The following is a 20,672-nucleotide window of genomic DNA, read 5'->3' as shown; positions in this document are numbered from 1 at the left end:
CCTGCTGCTCCCAGGGATCATTCGGCCAGAATACAGCTACCCAGCGAGGCCTTTGGGAGAACTTGATAAGTTAAACAAGGCTGCCCTCTCATGGTTAAAAAAAAAACAACAGCTATATAAAATAAAATGTTTTCTATTCTCCAAACACAGAAATCCAGGGCACCCTATTGAAAATGTGAGTAATGCTTATGTCTTTTTTTTTTTTTTTTTTTTTGGTGGTACGCGGGCCTCTCACTGTTGTGGCCTCTCCCGTTGCGGAGCACAGGCTCCGGACGCGCAGGCTCAGCGGCCATGGCTCACGGGCCCAGCCGCTCCGCAGCATGTGGGATCCTCCAGGACTGGGGCACGAACCCGTGTTCCCTGCATTGGCAGGCGGACTCTCAACCACTGCGCCACCAGGTAAGCCCGCTTATGTCTTTTTAAAAGCAGATAATTTAAAGCACACAAGTCAGCTTCTAAGATAAGATAAATAAGTAAAATTGTAAGCGAAAAAGTACATTGTCCATTGAAAAGCCTGCTCTAGATTGAATTAAAATATTCATCAAGAATTCATAACTGGTTTCAGAATTTAAAGGATGATGAAGTAATCCTTAAAAACATGGGATTTCTTTAATAGGTGATTTGTTTTAGACTTTAGTTGCTTTACACAGCAGCAACAAGGGTTCCATTCATATACTCATTCATTGAGTAAATATCTATAAAGTACTTACTAGGGAAATTCAACAATTCTAAAATACTTTTTTTCCCCCCATATATTATCATTTCTGATGCATTTGACAAACTGTGGTGTGTTATAACTTGTCACCAGGTGGCAGTTAGAGACGTGGATAGGGTTGTCACTGCCTGGGCATATACAGTCTGCTTGTTGCTGCTGTTGGCTCATAACGACAACAGCAACTACTTCATGATTCAGTCATCCCTCCCCAAGTCTATTTAAGGACGATTTGGGGAGGGAAAACCAATCCTGCTTGTTGCCTGATAAACCTTTCATTGATACTTTCTGGTAAGACTAAGAAAGCACCACCACCCAAACTTGCAAAATGGGTGTCAACAGTTTAAGACAAAATATTGGGAGGAAACAGGGGAGCAGTTTAAGGAATGTTGAAACACCAATGCTCTTGATGGCACGAAGGATGACACGGTGTGGAAAAACACACTGACACACTGACATCTCTGAGCCAAGAGTGAATCAGGAAAGTTGGTTACATATGGGGGAAAAATTTTGTTAATTTTTTTTTTTTGCTTTCATTTTTCTGCTCAGATATAAATAGGAGTCATATATGCAAAACAATCTAGGACTATTGTATCTCAAAGGGTTATTTAAACAAATATAAAATAAAAATGCTAAGTAATCAGGAAGCACAGTTTAATTGGAAACCTTTCATCTAATTAATAGTCCCTAAAATAATAGTGCATCTTACAACAAAGTCTTAGATTCAATGAACCATGGAATGTACTAGCAATGTCACTGTCACTGAGTAACGTGGCAATGAACAAACAGAGCTTTCTCTGCCCTCATGAGCCACATGAGGGGGAGATAACTATAAACATGCAAACAATAAAGGCATGAGACCATTTCAAATAGTGTTAAGTGCTATGAAGACAATAAAAGAAAGTAATAGGATAAAGGGAGGCCAGGGCAGAGAGAGGTTTAGATTAGCACTGTAGGGAAATGCAGGGGCAAGGGAGAGTATACCATCCCATCACAACAGGTGAAGGAAGAAATGTGTTCAATAAGCAGGCAGAGGTCAACTGTGACACTGGCATTAGGAGGAAAAGTAAGATGAGTTGAGAGGACTGTCCTTAGTATTGGCAAGACCATATCTTTTTTTATTTTTTTTTTTAATATTTATTTATTTATTTAGCTGCATTGGATCTTAGTTGTGACACACAGGATCTTTGGTGTGGCACATGGGATCTTTCATTGTGGTGCACAGGCTTCTCTCTAGTTGTGGTGCAGGCTCTAGAGTGCGGGGGCTTAGTTGCCCCATAGCATGTGGGTTCTTAGTTCCCCAACCAGGGATCTAACCTGCATTGTAAGGTGGATTCTTAACCACTGGACCACCAGGGAAGTTCCAAGACCATATCTTTTAAAAGGGAGCTTACAGCTGGACTGAAGTGTGTTGAAGGACAAATGAGAGGCAAAGATGTGGGTAAAATGGAGCAGGACCCTGTGGGGCCCTCCCATGTTTCTTGTTTGCAGGAATTTGGCTTCATTCAGCCTCCTTGACCTTCCCTGAGTTCCAAAGGGCAGATTCAAACAGTTGCTTATCAGGGAAGGGAGAGAATGCAGAAACAAAGGAGGGGCAGTCAAGAAACAATAGTGCAGCCTCAGAGCAGGGTCCTGGTTCCTCCTCAGGGAATACACATAACAATATCTTTGAGTTCTTCTACAGGAATTAAGGCCCCCACCCAGGTGGAGGAGGGTAATTTCAGGCTGAGCACCAGATTCATGGAGCACCACCACCCTATTACCTCACCACCAACCAATAAGAAGAAAATCTGCACACAGTGGAAGATAACAAAGACTCTGGTGCCCTCCCCAAATAATTCTCCCTTTAAAAACTTTCACAGCCAATCAGAATCTTAGGATTTTGGGTTAGAATCTTGGGTTTTTGGACACGAGTCCACCATCTCCCCAGGTTGCCAGCCTCTTGAATAAAGCAATCTTTCTGTTCCTACGAGCACTTGTCTCTTGAGTATTGCCTTTCCAGCAGAGAGCAGCCAAGCCCGAGTTGATAACATGGGGGGAGCAAAAATGCATCTCTTTGGATAGGTGTGCTTTCAGAGACTATGGGGAACTACATGGTGGGCCTTCCCTGCAGCACAATGTAGAATAACAAAAGGGTATGCTTTGCAGTTTGAGGGGGGCAATATTAACTTTTGCAAACAGGCAACAAGTGAAAAATAATCATACAAAACAATTTCAGATTATAACCAGCATTATAAAGGGCATAACCAAAATGACGTGGTAGAAAGTAGGAAATAGGAGCCTACTTTAGACTTTGGGCTTTAACAATTTTGAGCACCAGTAATATGCCAAGGCCTTTGTTAAAAGTGTTCAAATGTTGTGTCATTTAATCTTGAGACACACTGAGAAATGTGGAATTGGCTCCACTTTTATAGATAAGGAAACAGGTTCTGAAAGAATGATTTGCCTGTCAAAGTTCACAGTCAGTGAATGGCTGTGAGCCAAGCCATTTGAACCAAGTTTAACATCTAAATTAATGTCCCTGTTTCCTTTGCTGTCCACCTCTTCTTTCAAGGCTCTCCTGGAGAACAAACATCCTAGGAGCATCCCTCTAGGCCTGCCCTTTCCCCACTCCAGCCTGAAATTCCAGTGCTGAATCTCTTGGGTTTTTTGAGCCCCATTCCCACCAGACATTTTTTCAAGTAAACTGATCAACAAATCATACATGATTCACAACATGTTAATAGAAACTAAACATGTGACTGATATAATGCTAGTAGGACATACTTTTCCCAAATAGGTGACTCTTGCATATTTAAATAGTGGTGTTTAGGGAGACCTTGCCAAACCTCAGAAGCTGTTTTCTAATAGTGGACATTTTAGGACACCTAGTAGGTTAATAAACTGGTTAATATTTACTGAGTTTTATTATAGTCTGAGCATCATTCTATGTGCTATACATCATCTCATTTTTCAAAATAACCTTATGAAGTTATTTTTATCATCTGAGATCTGGGACTTGAAACCAGGTGATCTGACTTGCATATCTGAGCAAGATTTCCAAAGGAACACATAGGAATTAAATTACAAACCTCAAATAAGTTAAGTGTGAACTGGTGAGGTCATGAAACCCACCAAAAGCAAGTTGCCTTGGGTTATGAAAATATTGGTTCCCCTGGTTTACTTTTCAGATAAAATTTTGGTTTAAAACTTCATTGGAATCCTTTGAGATGACAAATTTAGCCAAAAAGTGCTCTTTAGTCCCAGATCTCAGTGGCACTCCTTAATTATAAGTATGATGAGGGAAGCTAATGAAAGCATTTGTGTGGTTTAAAGTTCAATATTGGTGGAAGGGTGAATGTTTAAAATCAACCAACAAACTTTTACTTAGCACTGCCAGATGAGGAGTGCTTGACTAGATGCTGCAGGTGTTACCAAGCCAAACTTGGGTCCACTCACTGGATGCACAAGCAAAACACATCTACTGACACCAGGTTGCAGAGAAGCAAAGTACAGTGTTTATTGCAGGGCACCAAACAAGAAGAATGGGCAGCTAGTGCTCAAAAGACCCAAACTCCTCAATGGCTTGCAGGGAAGGTCTTTTAAAGACAACTTTTGAGGTGAGCATTGCAGGGTGCATGATTAGCTCGTGAACTTTCTTCTGATTGGTTGGTGGTGAGGTAACAGGGTGATGTTTCAGGAATTGTAATCATCCTCCTTCTGGTTCCAACCAGCCTGGGGTCTACATGTTTGTGGTCAGCATGTAATCACCAACTTCCATCTGGGTGGGGGTCTGCATTTCTGTGGAACAACTCAAAGATACAGGTCAAATTGTTATGTATATTCCTTGAGGAGGAACTAGGACTCTGTTTTATTGCTGAACTATTGTTTCAGCTATCATTACCTGTCTTGAGTGCCTTGTTTTTCCTTTGATTCTGCATTCCCTCAATTCTCTAATTGTTAACTTCTTGTCCCTGCTCTTTGGAACATGGGGAAGGCCTAGGAGACTAAAACCTTTTCTAAAAACAAGAATGGGGGGGCATGAAAGGGTTTTTGTGTCTGGGAAGACCCTGCAGGGTCTTGCTTGCTTTCACAGGTGCTCCCCAAGATCAATGACAGGAACTTGGCTCTGGGTACAGTTTGTCTCATTCCTAAGCTTTGGAATGAGACAAACCCAAATTCATCTCCCAATTCTGAGTGACTTTAGGCAAGTCATTTAGTAAAATGGAAATAACGATTCTTAGTTTATAAAATTATTATTATTATTGGAGATACCAAAGCACTTTTTAGAGTGGCTGGCACAGTAGGAAGTCAACCAGTGTTAGCTCCCATTACTCTCCTTATGCCTCTCTCATCTTGCGTCTCTAAGTTCAGCCAAAAGCCCAAGAGCAGGAAGAGAGAAAAGACTGAGCTTTGAAGTTAATTTCCAGAATAAGAAGTTTCCAAGATGTAGATACTAAAAAATAACTGTGGAAATAAAGTCAACATACATCTTTGTACATATAGTTTTCAAAAACAATGGGCAATAATTATTGTGTAAAATGTTACTTTTAAAGATAATTAATACTAATACATCTATAGATGCATAGGGTCTTGCTATATTTGAAAGAACCCAAGCTTCAGTCCAATTTCATCCTTAAAGAGTATTGTCTTATGACATTTAAGAACTGCTGGTCTGAGCAGTATTCATAGAGGAGAAAAGGCAAGGAGATAGATAAAGAACACAAAGGAATCTGAAACTAATTGAAAGAGGAGAATTGAGGATAATTTCAAGATTTTTTATTTGGGAAAGTATGATACCATTAGCCAATCTGGGGACTTTTAAAAATCTTGATGCCCTTGATACATTCCAGGTTCCTTAAATCGGAATCTCTGAGGGTGGGAGCCAGGCATCAGTACTCTTTACGGTAGCTCAGGTGATTCCAACACAACCATCACTGCCTTCATCAAAACAAAGAAGTCAGGTAGCATACTGAGACAGTGGAGGAAGGGGATGAGTATAATTCTAGTTCTGTCAAGGTCAGAGCTCCAACAAGGCATCCAGGGAGGAATTAAGGACTGGATCTCAGGAAGGATAGAGCTCAAGATTTTGGAGAGTCATTCATGCATTCAATAAACTTTCCTAAGGCCTGTTAAGTGCCTGGATACCAAGCCCAACAAACAGGATTCTATTCCCTTGAGGGGCTTATATCTAGGAGGGGGGAACATATTTCTTTTTTTTTTGGCTTATAAACAAGAGAATTTTATTTCTCACAGTTCTAAAGGATGAGAAGTCCAAGATTAAGGCACTGACAAATTCAGTGTCTGGCGAGAGCCCACTGCCTGGTTCATGAATTGCCATCTCTTTGCTGTGTCCTCACATGGTGAAAGGAGCAGGGAGCTCTCTGGGGTCTCTTTTATATTTATTTGTTTGTTTATTTATTTAGGTTAGGCTCTTGTTAAATACCATTTTTTAAAAAAAATTATTTTATTTATTTTTTTATACAGCAGGTTCTTATTAGTTCTATTTTATACATGTTAGTGTATACATGTTAATCCCAGTCTCCCAATTCATCCCATGGGGGGAACATATTTCTAAACAAACAAGCAGTACAAAGTGTTGTGAGCTCTAAGACAGAAATCTGTATGTAGGACAGGAAAGGAGGACTCAGTTTTCTTGGGAGTGGTCAGAAAATGTTTCAGAGAGAAGGGACAAGGAGAAGGCATCCTGAGGGAAACGGAGAAAGAGGAAAAGAGAGACTACAGAACTCTGGGGAGGCTAACAGTTTTAGCAGGCAAGGAGGAAGATGGAGCCAGATGAAGATCATGAGAAGTAGCAGCCAGAGAAGGGAGTACTGTATAGGATAGGGAAGTGCCCTGAAAGGTGAGGGGGGAAAGAAGGATGGCTAATGGGACGGCATCATATAGCACAGAGAGGGCAAAGAGGATGAGGCTGAGAAATGGCTTGGAGTTGATGATCAAGTGGCTACGGAAATTAGTTTCCACAGTGGAACAGCTAGGGAAGAGAGAGTGGGAGATGTCTGGAACTGGACCCAGTAGAAAAAGAGAAGGATAAAGAGAGGGCTAGAGAAAATACTGGGTTGCCCCAAAAGTTCATTCCATAACATCTTTTGGAAAAACCTGTATGAAAAAACTTTTCGGCCAACCCAATACTATGGGGAGGAATGGGGGAGAACATTTAAATATTAAAATAGAGAAAAGGTGCCTGTAGTGGGAAAAGTTTGGGACTCAGGGATAAGCTATTGTGTTGCATTCTCTTAGCTGGAGCTGAATGGCCTTGGGGCGGTTACTTCGCTTAGCTGGCTGTCCATTTTTCATCTGTAAGATGATGCAGTAGACATGAGATTTATAAGCGTATGTCCAGATCTGACAATCTAAAAAATTTAGTGGAAAGAACAGAATCAAATGAGAGGGTGAAAAAGACTCTTAACTGCATAAAGCCTGATGATGGGTCAACTTTGTTTCCAGATACGTGTGTTTGCCACGTTCGGTCACCTCATTCTCCAGGTACCATCCTCTAGAACCCACTTTTTAAAAAGGAAAGGGTACCACCTACCATCTATGCTCTACCCATGAGAGTACATAGGTTAAAGTCACAGCTTCTGGAATCATACAGTCCTTCACTATGACTGCATGAAAAATGACTTACTTTGGTTTTTCTAATCTGTAAAACAAATAAGAGTACTGGTTTCAGAGTTATCATGGGATTAAATGAGAGAATGCATGTGCATGTAATGTATTTACAGCACACCTAGCATATAGTTCTAGTAAAGAAAATATTAGCATTCTTGAACAGGTACAGAAAGAACAGCAGGACCCTGTGCCAGCAAAGTCTATGTATATCTTCTTTAAGATAGGAATACGGGTCGTGATATACTTTGAACCACACAGATCTTTAAAAGAAAAATGAGGAGAAACATGCTCAATAAGCAGATTCGCCTAGTGGCAAAAATACAGGCTCTAGAATCAGGCAGCCATGATTCAAACTCTAGTCAAGCTATTTATTAGTTATATATATACATATATATATATATTTTTTTCGGTACGCGGGCCTCTCGCTGTTGTGGCCTCTGCCGTTGCGGAACACAGGATCCGGACACGCAGGCTCAGCGGCCATGGCTCACGGGCGCAGCCGCTCCACGGCATGTGGGATCTTCCCGGACTGGGGCACGAACCCGCGTCCCCTGACGTCAGCAGGTGGACTCTCAACCACTGCGCCACCAGGGAAGCCCTAGCTTTATATTTTTAAATCTCTGATTACATATTTGTACAAATGAAGTGTATGCTACCTGTCTCCAGGCTTAGGAAGACTGCATTCAGATGGAGTTCCACTTCCAGGCACTTAAGTGTATTTAAAGTACTGTAAAGGTTATTTGCAGGAATTCCCTGGTGTTCCAATGGTTAGGACTTGGCACTTTCACTTCAGTGGCCCGGGTTCAATTCCTGGTTGGGGAACTAAGATCCCACAGGCCACGCAGCGTGGCCAAATAAAAAAATAAAGGTTATTTTCTTTGCTTCTACCTAGCATTATGACTTATGTGTAAATAAACGCTTAGTAAGTGTTTTTAGAATTGAAATTTTAGTGAGATTTTGCTTCTGGTATCCAGAAATTTTACCCTTGTTTCTTTCTGGGATTCTGCCTCTTCTCTGACCTTAACTTAGCTGTGAATTCTATCCTACTCTCAGACCATACTAACACGGACTGGGTTGATTATCCCCCCGGGGACTTGGCAGATCATGGAGAAAGTGGCAGAACACAGAAAGAAGGCTGCAACCACCACAACACCCCCGTAGGCAAACGGGGAGAAAAGAGCTTCAGGTAGTACCCATCAACCTGGTTCTGTTTACCCCGACATAATGTCCTGAACACACTCCCTGGTGCCATGTTCTCAGTGCCTCAATCCTGTAGCACAAGGAAATAAAAAACAAAACTTCTCCCATAAGAAGTAGCAGAATTATGTTAAAAATATGTATGTTGATTCCTTCCCAGTTCTCATTCCCTGGGAAGGCCACTAACACCAACAGCAGCCTAAGCTGAAATTTTCTCTTTAAGCTTGTAGGGTTCAGAGAGTGGAATATTTTGTAGAGTCTATAATATGAAAGAGATTAGGTTGGTGATGTCACAAGAGGTTTTCAACAGTGTGGGCAGAAGCTGTAGCGATGACTAAGGTAGTTGATAAGTAGCACCACAAGAAGTAGTTATTCACCCTGGATAAGCAGGTGGAGAATATTAGTTACAGGCAGGAGGCATTTACAACAAAAATGATTCATTCTAGATTTTAGAATCCCAGGTATTAGCTCACATGGGTCAAGAAAAATTAGAAATAGCAGAATTAGAGCAAAAAAAAGTTAACCCCTTGGCACACACTGGAATTGGTTTTGATTTCTATTTTTAAATATATGACTAAGGACATAAGCCAGACCGATCTCCTTTTGATCTCTTGTCACCATTTCCAGGGCCCAGGAAGGGCTTGTCGAACTGGGCCCCACTTGACCACAGGAAGCAAGATCTGGAGGCACAGGGAGCCCATCTTATGCTAACTTCCATCACCTTGGAGACACACCACTCCCCAGCAGGCTCCGGCATCATCGTGGAAGATTGTTACCATCGCTAATCAGATGTTAATCGAATGCACCAGAAAAGGAAATAAATTCCGCTTCTGAAAGGGCAGCTGGAAAGAGGTTGAAATGCTCCAGCTCGGATTTACATTCCAAAGCAGTCCTAAAGCCAAACACTCCCTGCCGGAACAGAAGGAAAGCCCCTCTCTTCTTCTCACCTTCGCTGGAAAATAGTTCCCTGGAGGAACCGAGAACTCGCTGGGCGGCGCCACGTGGTCCCTCAGGAAACTGGGGCGAGACAAAGGACGCCGGCTCCTGTGAGGCCTCTCGATTGAAGCCAGTCCCTCCTCCTGTCCATCACCTGCAGCCTTAAAGTGCCAGGGACACATCTTCCCTCCCGGATCTCTGGGGCGGGTAGATAAGTCGGGGTGGGGTAAATATTTCTAGTTAGGCGATTCACTCAGTGGTTAAACATGTATTTTGTGGGTGCCAAACGCTGACCTGAGCGGGTTATGTGGTTAATGCTCACAGTAACCCGAGACGTGTGTTAACTCCATATTTCCTTCTTTACAACGGGGAGCAGGAAGCGCAGAGAAGAACAGCACCTCGCCCCGTGAGCGGCAGGATCCGCCCCCGGGTCACTCGTCCCCAGCGGTGTCCCCAGGGCCGCCCGGCCGGTTCCGCGGCTCGTGGCAGGTGCGCGTGTGCCCGCCCCCTCCGGCGCTCCCGCCTCAGCGCCCCCAAGGACCCAGCCCGGAGCCCGGCGCCTCGCAGCGGCCAGGGGAAGTGCGGCCCGGGGGGCGGAGCCAGGGCCGTGCGGGTGGAGTCGTGAGCCGCGGTGTTGGAGGCCCGGGCCGGCTCCCTGCGCTACCATGGCGTTCGGGAAGAGTCACCGGGACCCATACGCGACCTCCGTGGGCCAGCTCATAGGTAAAAGGGGGACCCCTCCGGCTTGGGGCCGGGACGCTACGCGTTGACTCTGTTCCCGGCCGCAGAGGATCGCGTGGGTCCGAGTTCGACGAACTCCTCCCCGCTCCCCCGCAACTTTCCCAGGCCCCGCGCTCCGCTGGTCCCGAGCGGCACCTGTCCCCGCCGACCTCTCTCGAACCCCACCTCCTCACCTCCCGTCTTCCGGTGCTTTCCGGGGTGGGGGTGGGGTGGAAGCGGACAGGTGGACCGAGGGGATCCAGGTGTGGCGTGGCTGGGCCTCTACAGGGGCGTGTCAACTTCTGGGTAAGGGGAAGCTGTTCAGAAAGTGAGTCCACCCGAGGGCCAAGTGTTGTCCTGCCCGTTTTGCAAAGAGAAAAAGTTTCCAGGAGGTTAAGTGCAGTGACCTCGATGTGACAGGCAGGTCTCCAAACTAGTTCTGACTCCAGGCCCTTAAAACGTGAGTTACTTTTTAGGGGTGAACAAAGAGAACGAACATGCCTAGCACTGGAGCGAAGGAAGAGGGAGCCAGGCGCGCTCTGGGTACACAAGAGGCCTCTCCAGGCCACTAGGGGCTACACAGGTGTCTGCCTGACTCCTTCCCTCTCCCGTGGCCGTGCTCTGATCCATGTACGCGGAAGCCGGAGCCAGTGCCTGGACTGTTTAACAACACCGGCTCCCTTCTCCCTGGTCTCTGATACCTCCCTTGGGAACCGGGTGTGGCACCAGTGCATATAGATGCCAAGCAAAGCGTCATCACTTCGGGGAGCTTCGTGGGATGAGGAAATCATGAAAACCTGGTAGTTGTAATAAGGAGGCTCAGATTTGAACAGTTTTGCCTGTAGCTCAGTTAACTGCTGTATGACAAGAACACATTACCCAGGGACTTCCCTGGTGGTCCAGTGGTTAAGACGTCACCCTTCCAATGCAGGGGGCGCTGGTTCTATCCCTGGTCGGGGAACTAAGACCCCACATGCTGCGCGGCCAAAAATAAATAAAGAATGAATAAATTAAAGAACCAAAACCAAAACACTACTCAACCTGAAGCTTAGTTCCCATACCTTTATAAGATGGTGAGTGTAACTATCATTGAGGAGGAGATGCTTTCTAAACTGTTGCTGGCTGTATCTCTGTTGGGTATTAAAATGAACCCTGAACAGAAGTGGATTCAGGCTGCATCTTCATAAGTTGATTTATTCTTTAATGCTGTGAACATTTACTGACTGCCAGCTATATCCCTGGACCTGGACCAGGCAAAGGTAAGATGTGGTCTCAGCCATCACGGAACGCATAATCTTATAGGGAAGACGCACACAATTTCGTACTGACAATAGTGCAGTACCTTTGCAATAGAAGAGAAGTGTAAAACACCCAAAACTTATGAAAAGGGAGAACTTAACTCTGCCATGGCCTTTGAAGGGTGAGTAGGAGTTTTCTAGGAAGATGGGAAGGTGGGAAGAAGGAGGACAGAATGGGGAGCAAGAAATCTGGCAGAAAGAACCTTGTAACTGAACACAAGATTGGTAAGCCTTGTCCATTTGAATGCCAAATTCAAATAGTGTTTCTCCTAGATGAGGAGCAGTCTAAGCTTTGGAGTTCCCCTAACCAAACCTTTATCCTCTTCATTATCCTTTTAATTTTTGCTCAATTCCCCTAGAACCTCATGTTTTCATGCTGAGGGATATTCTCCTTTCTCGTAGTAGAGATGTTAAGCTCATTCAGGTTGAGTGTTCTATTATCCTTCCCAGGTGACATTTTGTATTCTTAAGGAGGATGTCAGAAGAGGGAAAAGCTATCTGACTGTTTAGTGATGGGGTTACAGGTACAGGAGCCTTCAAGTCTGCCTGGTGCAGCTCTGGTTAGTACAGGTGCTAGGAAGTACATGGACAGTTTCAGTAGATCTGTCTTTTTCTCAACACCACCCCCAAAGGAGAATAAGTGACTTTTAAAAAGCAAACAAAAACTGGCATCAAACATCAAACAACCTAGATTTGAATGCTAGTTCTACCGTGTACTGACTGTGTAGCCTTGGGTAACTTCCTTAACCTCCTTGAACTTCTGTTTCATCACCTCAAAACAGTGGGTTAAATGAAATTGCATAAGATAAAATACTTAGTTTAGCACTGTGCACTTCATCTTGTAGGTGACTGTCCTTCTCTGAAAGACAGGCAGGCAGATGGAGATTTAGCTGGGCTGTCCTGGCCCTGCAGCCTTTATTAATAGGTCACTCATTACTGTTGCAACAGAAACACCTGGGTTTTGACTGATTCTTGAATTACTGGGAATTGCTCAGAAAAAAAAAATCTCTCTGCTCTTTGGTGATATAAACTTAATGGTACTTGCTAGTGAACTCCAGGCAGATTGTTTCAGGAGGACCAGACATGTTTTATTCTGTTGTAGCTCAGATTCAACACAACAGCTTTTTCTTTGCAGAAAAGGCTACATTTGCTGGAGTTCAGACTGAAGATTGGGGCCAGTTCATGCACATCTGTTACATAATTAACACTGCCCACGATGGGTGAGTTCAGTGTGTGGTTCATGTATTTGCCTCTCATAAGAAGTGTCAGAACACATTTTCTCTTGCAAACTGGTTTTCTTGTTGAAATAGTGTTTCCATCACCCTTTAAGCACCCACTGCCTTTTGAAGACATGTCAGGTTGAAATATTAGGACAGCTGCTTGTTTCAGCATGTGGAATATCTGAGAATCCATTATAATTTTTCTCCTCTTTGCCTTTTCCTTAATAGTTTCAAATTTTGTCTCGGTGAAGCTCAAATTCCTTGTTCTTTAAGGAGAGAGGAAGATACTGTTTCCTTTGTTAGGAATTCTTCTTGCTCTGATTGGCAATATTTTATGTTACTGTAACTGAAAAATATTATCAAGAAGCTAGTGGTCTCCTGGTGGTGACCTGTCTCTGGGCAGTTGTCATTACCAACCAGGAAATAATCTAGCAGTTGTTTTCCTCTGCCTGTCACAAGACAATTTTTTTTTTCTTCCGAATGCCAACTCACCCATGTTTATGCTGAGTTCTTAAACAATGTGTTATCTTTTGTTACACTTCTTAAACTTTACAGAATTGAAGTTTAAAAAATAAAATCATTAAGAAGACCAACTATTTTGTGATTTAGTCTGAACTACAAGTTGTTAAAAGGGATACAATTCTCTTGATTTTCCTGTGCATTTAAACTAATGAACAGCAAAGGAGACTGTCTTAGTTTTTGTTGATGAAGAAAACATTACACTTAATTATTGACTATCTCAATGGAAAGTGCTTATGGTTAGTACTTTAAAATATTTATGGTGTTTTCCCTGTAATCTTGTTTACCATATTTGTTTCCTCTAAAACTTTTCTTCATTGATAATACTAATTTCTTCATTGATAATGCAAAAAGGGAAATGCAATGTAAAATTTTTTTCTTTTAAAACAGTGTCTTTATTCTTTTCAACTTTTCTAAGGGTTTCATCTTAGATATCATATATGATTTTTTAGAAATATATATAATATTTTATAATAGTTACAATTTTAAGTATATGTAATATTATGTAATTATATTATCATATAATAGAAATTCTAAATTCAAAAAATATTTGTATCTTTTTTAAGTTTTGAGGTATAATTGGCATATAGCACTGTATAAGTTTAAAGTGTACAGCATAATGACTTGAATTACATATACTGCAAAACAGTTTCCACAACAAGTTTCGTTAACATCCATCACCTCATACAGTTACAAAAAATGTTTTTTCCTTGTGATGAGAACTTTCAGGATCTACTCTCTTAACAACTGTCAAATATACCATACAGCAGTATTAACTATAGTTATCATGTTGTACGTTACATCCCCATTACTTATCTATAACTGACCATCTCAGAGTAAATTTAGACTGTCTACTTACACATAGTTCCTCCTTTTGTAACATAACATTGTAGCATATCAGAACCTGACCTGGTTAGTCCTAACTCCTCCTACATCCCATTGCCTATAGGATGCTTAGGAAATACTAATAAAAATAGGTAACATTTTTGGAAATTACATTTCCTGTAAACTGGTTCTGTGTGTTGATATGGGCTGTGGGTGTGAGTATGCGTTGATATGGGCTGTGGGTGTGAGTATATTTCACATGTAGTGCTTTCTAGGTAATGATCATCATCTGCATATTTCATTTGATTCTGACAAGGAGGTAGGTGGTATTGTCTGCCTAGATGTATGAGGAAACGGGTGTAAAAATGTTAAGTCATCTGCCCAGTGCCACACAGAACCAATACCTTGGTTATCTCCTTAGCCGTTCCTCTTTCCACACTGCATGCTGCTTTTCAGAGACTACTTGCTTTCAGCAATGGCTACGTTGATGATTTTACTGTGTTTATTGCCACAGGCCAAAAGATGCAGTAAAAGCTTTGAAGAAAAGGATTTCCAAAAACTACAATCATAAAGAAATACAACTTACCTTGTCAGTAAGTATTTACTTTAATGTTAAATTAAGACCAGAATTTTCCAAGCTATAGTCACGTTTCTAATTTTGGGTATAAAAGATACAAATATTCTGAGATAATTAATAGGTTAGCAAAAAGTTATTTACAGTATGAATTAAAACTATTCATTTATTGAGAATTGCAGAATCAAGGGAGTTTCGTTGTTTGTAATAGCATTTAATTCGGTGGAAAGTGAGTGTTCCTGGAAAAGCGTATTTTCCTGGTTAGGAGATGGGAACTGGTCATGAAAAACCTGTAGGTACTGAGTTGCTCAAGAAGTTTGTGTATGTGTTACACATGGGGAAGATTGAAGCTTGAGAAGTGCCTCCCCGTCATCTTTCTACCTCATTTGAACACCTCTGTGGAATTCTGAGATGCTGGAGGCTCTTTAGGGTTCCGCCAAGTTCTGCTGTTTGGTATAATTTGGAGAATGTTCTTTGTTGATTTAAACAATTCTCTTGTGCGCCTTATCACTTGATTTGGGTGTGGACATTTATTTGACATGTTCCCATTTTCCCCCAACCTTGGCCGTGTGACCTCTTCAGTTGCTTGGTGAGTTGCCCGTTTTACTTCAGTATGTTTTGCAAACCCTGCCTGCTGCCTGAGAGTGAGCTGTGTGGCTTTCTAGTTTCTTCTGTGTGCCTTCGCTGACCTCAGCCCAGCCGCAAGCCACACGTGGTTATGGCACTACTCTGCCAGCATCACACTGCTCTTAGGGGACTTGGACGTGTTTATCTAGAGGGCTGTGGAACAGAGGTGAGCACAGCCCCCCTTTTCTAGCTTCAGGGGGAAAATCATTTATCACATCTTGCTTACTTGGAGAGTAACTGAATGAGAAAATGAATTGAAGTCTTAATGATACTATCACTGAAGAAACCCTTCAAGTTGGGGTCTGAATATAGTTTTGGAGGGATTTTCTTCTCTCATCTTTTTTGACCTCTCCCCTGTCCTTTACCATAGCAGCCCCTTCAGGGAGGTCACAGAATGCAGGCAACTGGAGAGAGAGGAGTAAGGCACTTCAGTAGAAATGTCAGAACGATGGGTTGGTGGTGGAAATAAACCTTTGCCTGGTACCTGGTTGATGCTCTCAACAACCCTTTGAAGAAGTTGTATTATTGACTCCACTTCAGAAATGAAGAAACTGAGACTTAGTGAGGTTAAGTGATTTTTTTTTTTTCCCCCTCCAAGATTTAAGTAGCATAGGCAAGATTTCAATCCGGTTCTGATTCTAAATTCCATGTCCTTGCCCCATACCACCTTGCTTCTCAGAACAAATCAAGCCCCTTGAAAGAAAAGACTGCTGTGTTTCATTTGTGTTTTCAACTCCTTTCTACATGGTAGAAGACCTAGTGCATCAGTGTACCGGGTGTTGAGTGGTTAAAATGATTGAGTGTCCTTCAGCCCCCATCCCACTCTCCTAGCATCCAGGAAGGACTCAAGGAATGTACTGTAGAATTGGGGTAGAAAGATACGTAGCTGTGCCCTAAAATGAAGTGGATCTAGGATATCTCAGGGCTGCTGAAGGTTAGGAGAATTGACTGAGTAACCTAAGGGCAGAAGATGAATTTATGCCACTTTTGAATTTCAGCATGCGGTATTTCACCTTCTCACAGTTGTTTATTCTGTATAATGTGTTTGTCTCTTTCTCTGTTGTAGCCAGCCTACGTGACATTTCCATGGTTGCTTCTTATCCTCAGCTCCATATCCTCCTCCATCACGGTTCCTTCCTTCTGGGGATGAACCAGGACTCTTCCCTGGGGAATCTGATTTATTCCAGAGTGTTGTCTCTTTCAGCCCTCCATCTCTGAGTTCCCACTCTTTCTGTCCTTCCAGTCCTCTGATCTCTTAGGCCTTACTCCCAGCTAGCTGCCTGTTCCCTGTTCCACCTCAGGTAACTGGACATCCTCCACCTCCTAATTTCCACACTAGTACGTGAGAACAAGCGAATCTAAAACCTGTGCCAAAGTAAGGGTGAGAGTCACAGGTTGGGGGTCATTGTTAGGGGCAGAGTTCATTAAGGTACCTACTTCTTGGATTTTCTTTGAATTGGTCTTTGACTCTTGCTAGCTTCATGCATATTTCCCCAAGTTGTATAGTCAATGGCCCAATCACCTCACCTCACGCTACTCACTGCATTGTAGTGGTGTCTTTAAGGCTTCAGAACAGACTTTAATATTAACTTAAGCCAGACTTAATCATGAGAGAGATTAGTCACAGAAAGAATCATCCAGGGGCTTCCCTGGTGACGCAGTGGTTGAGAATCTGCCTGCTAATGCAGGGGACACGGGTTCGAGCCCCTGTCTGGGAGGATCCCACATGCTGCGGAGCAACTAGGCCCGTGAATATTTAGCATTCATTTTACTGTTAGGGAAAATGAGATTTGGAGGCAAAGTATCTTGCCTAAGACAGCATATCTGGTTACATGAAGTATTTTTATAAATTCCCACTGAACTAGAGGCACTTTTCCTCTCAGCAGTTCATCAGATAAAAACTCATCATAACAGTATATCAAGCAAAAACTCATTTGTTATTCAACTTTTCAGCTTGTCTTTTTCTAAACAACTTGCATTAAAATACAATAGATTCATCTTAATATGTTTTGGATTCTGATTTTACTTTCCTTTGCCTTAAAGGTTCTCCCTGTATATTTCACAGAGATGCATGTGCTCAGCTTCTGTATTTTATGGTTGCATTTTTAGCCACATTGCCCTTAAAACTGCAGCTTTCATACCTTCTTATTTTTGTATTGCCATTAAAGTGACACAAATACAGAGCATGGTGTAAAGTCAGTTTTCAGGGCTTCTTTTCTGCAAAGATGATTATACCTATCCTGGTCACGTTATGGTTTTTGTGACCTCGGAGAAGGTGTTAGCATGGGAACTAGAGATTTAATTTTGTTTTTAGATCACTTTTAGAAATCCACTTTCTGCATGCAGTTCTTCAATACCAGCTCATTCTTTCTTAGCCTGACTTCTGCTTATGTTGCTTTACTGAAAATCTTTTTTTCAAGGTGACTGATGACCCCACTAATCATCAAACCTAGCTGAGTTTTTCAGTCCATATTCTTAACCATTTGACACTCCATCCTCCTAGAAACTCTGCCCTCTTTTGATTTTACCAACATTATGTTCTATTTATCTTATGCATCAGTTTCTGTTGATTGCCTTTCCTGAGCGTCCTTCTGGCCTCACAGGTGAACCCCTTTGTCCCTTCCTCTCTGCTCATCCAAGGCAGGCTTGATTACTCACTTTTGGCCTCACTCTCCCCTGAACTATAGCTGTGCATGTACAGCTCTCAGCAAAAAATCTCTACTTGAATGTCGCATTGTCCTTTTTGTCTTAGTCATCTTGAGCTGCTCTAACAAAATACCATAGATAGGTGGCTTAAACAACAGACATCTGTTTCTCACAGTCCTGGAGGCTGTGAAGTCCAAGATCAAGGGGCCGGCAGATCCAGTGTATGATGAGGGCCCACCCTCTGGCTTGTAGATGGCCATCTTCTTGCTGTATCCTCACATGGCCAAGAGAGAGATGATCTCTCTTATCCCTTTCTTATAAGAGCACTAATCTCATTCATGAGGACTCCACCCTCATGACCTAACTCCCTCCCAAAAGTCCCACCTCCAAATACCATCACATTAGGGATTAGGAGGTTCAACATGGGAATTTGGGAGGGACACAAACATTCAGTTCACAGCACTTATAAACTCAAAATATCTAAATTTCAACCCACCATTTTGACCTTCGACTAGTCATAGTATCCCATCCACTTCCAGATTTCCATCAATCTCATGCAGAGTAGCAGTCACTTAACTTTCAGCCTTTCCTTTTCAACAAACCCCGGTTGCTGAAAGTTCTTGCTTCATAATTCTCATGTCTTTCCCTTCCTTGTACCCACATCATCCTAGTTTAGGCCTTTCTGCTTCAGGCTGTACTAGTGGGTAACTGCTGGATCTCTCTATCATTCCAGGGTCTTTGCCCTCCAATTCCCTTTGTAGGGTGCTGCTTGAAAACCTTGTCAGAGTACTATGCATGCACTAACCTTTCTCTCAAGTTCAGGATAGAGGTGTGATGGTGACAAAACTAATAAGAACCCTTCAGTGGCTTCTTACTGCCTTCAAGATAATCTTCAAATTCTTTACATTGCCACACAAAATTTCTCTACTGTCTGGATGAAGCCCCTCCAGACTTAATCCACCCACCTCCCCAATGTCCCCAGTTTGCTGATGTAAAGAAGCCTCTACAAACTGGAGTACTTATCTTCCTCCTCACAGCTCATATGCTTTGTCACCTGTACTTATATTTTTTAATACCATTTACCTGTCTAGACTATTGCTCTATACTCATTTGTACTTTTCTTGACCATTTTTCAAAGCCCAGCGTAGAACCACCCTTTTCCAAAAGTCTTAAGACCACCTGGCCCTAAATTATCACATCTGCCTATAAAGGTCTGTAGCTGGGGTAACCATGTAATTTTTCATCTAGGCAAGGACATTTTTGAGAGTGAAAGGAGGTATCATCATTAATAAAACCAGGACAACAGGAGTTCACCAGGACTTTCCTGGCAAAACTAGGACACGTCACCTTGTATAGAGCCCACATGCTTTGTTTGCACCTCCCATTGGCCCTTGGCATTTACTACCTTGCATAGTTATTAGTTCTCGTACAATTGTGTCCTGGCTCCCCAACAGGACCATCCGCTAAGCAGTTACATTATGCCTTATATTTCCTCACATTTCCAGAACCTAACATTTTGCCATGTATTTTAGTAGATACTAAATTATGTTTATTAATTGGAATGCTGGTGGAAATCATTACTTGGCAATTTTTACCTTATATTTAGGAGGTGGTTTTGCAAAGAGATAAAACGTTTGATTTTTCTCTTTAGCTTATTGACGTGTGTATGCAGAACTGTGGTCCGAGTTTCCAGTCTCTGATTGTGAAGAAGGAATTCGTTAAAGATAGTCTAGTTAAGCTGCTGAGTCCCAGATATACCTTGCCAATAGACATTCAGAATAGAATTTTGAATTTCATTAAGGTAAGTCTATTATATATCTTATGGGATGGTGAATGTCTAAGATTGGAGATTTAATTACCTAACTCCCAATTGGTTCAGTGATCCTTTACAAGCCTGGGATTGAGCCCCAAAGAGTTTTTACTATTCGGTTTTCCATGTAATAATAATTTCTTGGCATTGGATAGTGGCCTTTTTCTGAAGAATTTGTAGTCTTTTCCATACATGTCTCTCTGTTTCTATCTTATCTACATCAGATAGGAGAGAGAGTGACGTGTACGTTCATTTTGCAGGTGTGGAAACTATGTTCTGGGGTAGATAACTCACTGCTTTCAGAGTTATTTGGCAAAAGAGCTACTGATGCTGTTTTAGGATCTGTTAATTCTAGATTTAGTATAGCAAAAAACAAACAATAGTATTTATTCCAGAGTTTCATTAAATTGTTGAGGCATGGCAGTTTGGTGATTAAAAATATATTATTCTAATGGCCATCATCAAAAAATATACAAACAGGACTTCCCTGTTGGCACAGTGGTTGAGAGTCCGCCTGCCGATGCAGGGGATGTGGGTTCGTGCCCCGGTCCGGGAAGATCCCACATGCCGCGGGGTGGCTGGGCCCGTGAGCCATGGCCGCTGAGCCTGCGCTTCTGGAGCCTGTGTTCTGCAATGGGAGAGGCCACAACAGTGAGAGACCCGCGTACCGCAAAAAAAAAAAAAAATATATATATATATATATATATATACATACACACACACAATAGAGAGGGTGTGGAAAAAAGGGAACCCTCTTGCACTGTTGGTGGGAATGTAAATTCATACAGCCGCTATGGAGAACAGTATGGAGGTTCCTTAAAAAACTAAAAATAGAACTGCCATATGACCCAGCAATCCCACTACTGGGCGTATACCCTGAGAAAACCATAATTCAAAAAGAGTCATGTACCACAATGTTCATTGCAGCTCTATTTACAATAGCCAGGACATGGAAGCAACCTAAGTGTCCATCAAC

The 20,672-nt window shown here is 42.4% G+C and overlaps 1 protein-coding gene across 1 annotated transcript in view; it reads left to right on the top strand.

Annotated features, from left to right (window-relative positions):
• The first annotated feature begins 10,081 nt into the window (after positions 1-10,081).
• Positions 10,082-20,672, top strand: part of TOM1L1 (target of myb1 like 1 membrane trafficking protein) — a 52,414-nt gene continuing 41,823 nt past the window's right edge. Inside the window, exons 1-4 of the mRNA XM_082678219.1 lie at positions 10,082-10,180; positions 12,611-12,695; positions 14,554-14,632; positions 19,538-19,687. Coding sequence (XP_082534345.1) covers positions 10,123-10,180; positions 12,611-12,695; positions 14,554-14,632; positions 19,538-19,687 — 372 coding nt within the window. The 5' untranslated portion in view covers positions 10,082-10,122. The remainder of the gene's footprint in view (positions 10,181-12,610; positions 12,696-14,553; positions 14,633-19,537; positions 19,688-20,672) is intronic.

Source organism: Grampus griseus (assembly GCF_964374135.1).
Source record: "Grampus griseus genome assembly, chromosome: 20".
Taxonomy (NCBI): Eukaryota; Metazoa; Chordata; class Mammalia; order Artiodactyla; family Delphinidae; genus Grampus; species Grampus griseus.
This window is presented reverse-complemented; position numbering and strand designations above follow the sequence as displayed.